The following is a 4,833-nucleotide window of genomic DNA, read 5'->3' on the forward strand; positions in this document are numbered from 1 at the left end:
GGTAGGTACAGTAGGTAGGGTGGTTGGTTGGTTGGTTGGTTGGTTGGTTGGTTGGTTGGTTGGTTGGTTGGTTGGTTGGTTGGTTGGTTGGTTGGTTGGTTGGTTGGTTGGTAGGGTCGGTAGGTAGGTACGTAGGTAGGTAGGTAGGGTGGTTGGTTGGTTGGTAGATAGGTTGGTTGGTTGATTGGTAAGGTAGGGTGGTTGGTTTGCTTGGTAGGTAGGATGGTTGGTTGGTAGGGTTATTGATTGATTGCCTCCATGGAAATTTCTATTTTCTTCTTAGGGTTAGGGGTCAGAAAGCTTAAGAACCGTCTGATAGGACATACTTTATTGACCTCTAATGATTGGAAGAAAATTAACAAAGATAAATAAGAAACAAATGAACATCAAATCAAAAGCAAATTGATTAATGGCAGTGATCCACAAAGATTGTGACCATTAGCAAACCGTCTAAACTTCCCATCCACTTCCTGAGCCTGACCAACCAATCAGAGGGTTTTGTGTTTCATGCCTGTTCAGAATACACATCTAAATCACTTTACATCTGAGAAACATTACGGTTAGAAAACCTGAAGCATGCTCGGCTATGCAAGCCTATGGAGTTCCATGGACCAAACCAACTACTCACCCGTTAATTACTTTCTCTAAAAAAAAACTGCAGGTCTCTCCAAAGGACAAGTCTCTATAATTTATAAAGATCTATCACAAAGATGTACTTCGTTAATACCTGTTATCCAATCGTGGAGCACAGAATTGGGATTAGAACACCATCACTCTATCAATTGGACCAGAGTTTGGGGAAATGTTACTATGGTATCACAAAACCCAAATCATCAGCAGATTCATTTCAATTTTGTCCATAAAAACATATTTAACCCCCCAGAAAGCTTATAGAATGAGACGTGCTATTTCACCAAACTGTACACTTTGTTCTCTAAATACTACTGGTACTTGACTTGACTTGACTTGACTTTTACACATATGATGTGGGGAATGCCCCACAGTTAAAAGTTTCTGGGGAACAGATAACTAATTATCTATCTAAAGTATTACAAAAACATATTCCCTGTTGTCCCAAATTACTTCTCCTTAATGATGATGATTCTTTAGCTTTAAGTATTGTTCAGAGACGATTTTTGGCTGGCAGGGAAGTACTGCTTGCAAAAAAAAAAATTGGCTGCTGCGATGGCAAGCTCCACACTCTCTGCCCTTTAATCACTGGAAACAGTTATTAGGCTGATGTTGTAACAATGGAGCTTTCTACAGCTAGATTAAATGGGGCAAGATATCAAACAATAGATAGCTGGAACCATATTCTCTATCAAGTTAGGACCTTCAATATATAGCTAGCAGGACATTACTAATTATATCTGTATAATTCCTTTTAGTTTTTATTTTCTTGGTCTTTGTTGAAATTTTTGTTCAATTAATTTTCTTCTCAGGCCTATGACGGGGTGGGTTGGGGGGGGTGGGGGGGTTACTATTATTATTATTATTATTATTATTATTATTATTATTATTATTATTATTATTATTATTATTATTATTATTATTATTATTATTATTATTATTATTATTATTATTATTATTATTATTATTATTATTATTATTATTATTATTATTATTATTATTATTATTATTATTATTATTATTATTATTATTATTATTATTATTATTATTATTATTATTATTATTATTATTATTATTTTATTTATTTTGTCAACGGTGGTTGGTGCAGGGGTTAGGGGGGTAGGAGTTTTTTTTTATTTTAAATGAGGCAAGGGGCAAGCCAATGCATGTAATTGGCAAATAATTTAAATGTATGTTTTATGTGCATTGTATGTGCATTGTATGTGCATTGTATGTCCTGCCTTTTCTTCCAAAAAATGAAATAAAAATATATATAAAAAAAAAAAAAAAAAACCTGAAGCAGGAACCATACATGTAATGTATGTGTAATATAGGCTGCTACTGTATGTGTTGTTTACGACACCAACTGTATGGGGGATAATAACATGGTTGTGTTGTTAATAGTTGATGTTTTGATGTTAAGTTGAAGTTAATGGGTCTCATTCCCGAAATGATTTATCTTGGAACCACTGAGACATAATCTATGACAAGTACACTCTGAGTCCTGAATGTGCTGGAGATATGTCTTAAGTGGCTGAAACGGTCGCAGAAATTATATGATCTGATATCTGCTTGGAGAATGGCATTCTGTCGTAAACTCCAAAGCGCGTTCCCGTTCAGGTCATTTGCATACAAACCACGCCCCTGACAGTCCTTATAAAGCAACTGGTGATGCAGCTGTGTGAAATGGAATGGCGGAAGTGCTTTGAGAGCCGCGTGATTACGAAACCTAGCGTCAGTCAGTGCCAATCAGAGAGCGTCTCCGAGAAATGCGGCTAGGTTTCATAATCACGCTTGCGCCCATCAAAACTAGATTAATGTATTGGCATCATATACAGCTCGCGGTACACACCTGCCGCAGCGCGCGCACACACACACAGCGCGCGCAGTACTGTATATGAATGAATGACATATAATATATATAGCCTACGGGCCGGCGGGCGTAATGAATGAACGCAGTATGGCTTATTATTCCATAATTAAGCCTATACTGTTCATTCGTAGGCACACACAAGTCTTGTTATGGAATATTAATGCAGTCTATTTCCACCGATTAGCTTTAGTTCTTATTTATTTATCCACTGTCATTTCAGTGTTGGTGTATAGGCTATATAGTGTATTTCAATATAAGTTTAATTGATTAATGATATATTCGAAGGAATGCAGGTTTATAGCTATATCAACCCCCTCCAATGTACAGTAAATGACCAAGTATGGTTTTGTCAATATTCCAATGTACAGTTTTGCTTGTACAGTGTAAGTCTACCACCCCTCCTACCCAACCTCCTCCAACAGTTTCTACGTCAAATGTACTCTCTTTTCTGGACTCTTTTTGTATCACAAACAGTACTGTATTTGCAAATCTGGTATGTCATAAATGTATAGATGTAGCAGTACTGTCTATCTGTGTCGTGTGTGTCATATATGTTATGATGAATTGAAAATGGGGGACCCTGATGTAAACAAGACGAAATTCTTTATCTGGTCTGCATCCCCTTATGTAATTGAGCTGTACTGTACTGTACCCATTCTACAATCTGTTAATAAAGTTTTCAATCAATCAATCAATCAAACAAAGGTCTGTCCCATTGTATACCAATCAATGGGATACATTGCATGTTGACCTGCATTCTTTCAAATGTATATAATTAATCATTAAAACAGATGTGTAACAAATAAGAAATGCAAATTCCACAGAAGGCATTAAATTATTATTATTTTCAATCATTTCACAATAATTGCATAATTGTGTTTGAATATCTGAGTAATTAAAGTAATTATACATTTGTCCAAAATAGCTGGTTCAGATATGGTTAATCCAGCTGCCCTGTGATCAGATGAATCCATATCATTTATTTTTCCGACATCAAATGCATAATTTCTTATCGTACAAATATTGTCATATTTATTTTAATTATAATCAAGTAATTAATTCCAAGGAGGCCTGTAGCGTTAACATGAAGGAATCACTATGAGAACACAGTCTGTCAAGTTATAATACAATTTTAAATTAGTCAATCAATCATGAGATTTGATCGTGGGCTGAGAGCATATTTAAGTGTGCTCCTCAGCACTCTTAGATCTGCTCTCAAATAAGATCTCAGGAAAATTTGAGGACTCCCACTCCCAGCCCTAATATGTCTTAAATAGGCCGAAATCTGGCTAAGACGAAATATTTTGTCGTAACTTCCTTCGAGAATGAGACCCAATGATTTTAACCACTGGCTTTTTCTCTTTCCTCTCTTTCTGATCTCCTCTCATCATCTCTCTCTCTCTCTCTCTCTCTCTCTCTCTCTCTCTCTCTCTCTCTCTCTCTCTCTCTCTCTCTCACCCCCCCTCTCTCTCTCTGTCTCTCTCTCTCTCTCTCTCTCTCTCTCTCTCTCTCTCTCTCTCTCTCTCTCTCTCTCTCTCTCTCTTTCTCTTTATCTTTTCTCTTTCTCTCTCTCTCTGTCTCTCATTCCCACTCTGTCTCCAGCGATGTCCGGCCTGGTAGTTCCTCCGATGTAAATCATCACTTCCTCCTCCGACCAAACCGGTTGTCTCAAAGGGTGGGGCCTCAGGAGGAGGCAGGGCCTAGAACACTCAAGAGTTTCCTGGAGGCTCCTGAAGTGACCAATCACCAATAACCAAGAACCTGTCCATCAGAGAAGCACAGACCTACAAGAACTACCAGAAGCCAGCCTGGTCATTTAAGAAATCTGTTTAAACGACTGGATTATATTTGACTGACTGGATAGCTAATTTACCGACTGGATAATCATTTTACTGACTGGATAATCATTTTACCAGCTGGATTTCAAGTTACCAACTAGATTTTCATTTTACTGACTGGATTTATCTTCATATTTTCACATTTTCCTGGTCTCGAAGAAGAAGAATTAGAAGGGGAAAGAATAAAAGACAGTGTCTATTTAGTAAAGAATTGCTCTGTGGACTTGTGTGTACCTACTATGTGTTTTATTTGGGAGGGGGGGTATATGGATAAAAACAATGATGAAAAGACAATGAAGATGATCTCTCCTCTTCCTCACAGTGCTCACAGCCAACCTGGGGATCTCTATAATGTCAACACATTTCCTTTAAGTCGTTCTTGTTTTGTTTTTTTGGTTCGAAAAATGGGGGCCAACATGTACTTTCTAAAATAAGCTGTATTGAAATGACAGCAGAAGATGATGTTGCCGGTAACTAAACACACATTGTGTT

General features: G+C 37.2%; 1 protein-coding gene across 1 annotated transcript in view; it reads left to right on the forward strand.

The window, feature by feature from the left end:
- LOC311248162 (transcription factor COE3-like) overlaps positions 1-4,137 on the forward strand; it is a gene marked incomplete at both ends in the record, with an annotated part of 32,519 nt that extends 28,382 nt beyond the window's left edge. Inside the window, one exon of the mRNA XM_084339099.1 lies at positions 4,106-4,137. Coding sequence (XP_084195225.1) covers positions 4,106-4,137 — 32 coding nt within the window. The remainder of the gene's footprint in view (positions 1-4,105) is intronic.
- Between the last annotated feature and the right edge of the window lie 696 nt (positions 4,138-4,833).

The sequence above is a fragment of the Notolepis coatsorum genome (assembly GCF_963971535.1).
Source record: "Notolepis coatsorum genome assembly, contig: SCAFFOLD_1025, whole genome shotgun sequence".
NCBI lineage: Eukaryota > Metazoa > Chordata > Actinopteri > Aulopiformes > Paralepididae > Notolepis > Notolepis coatsorum.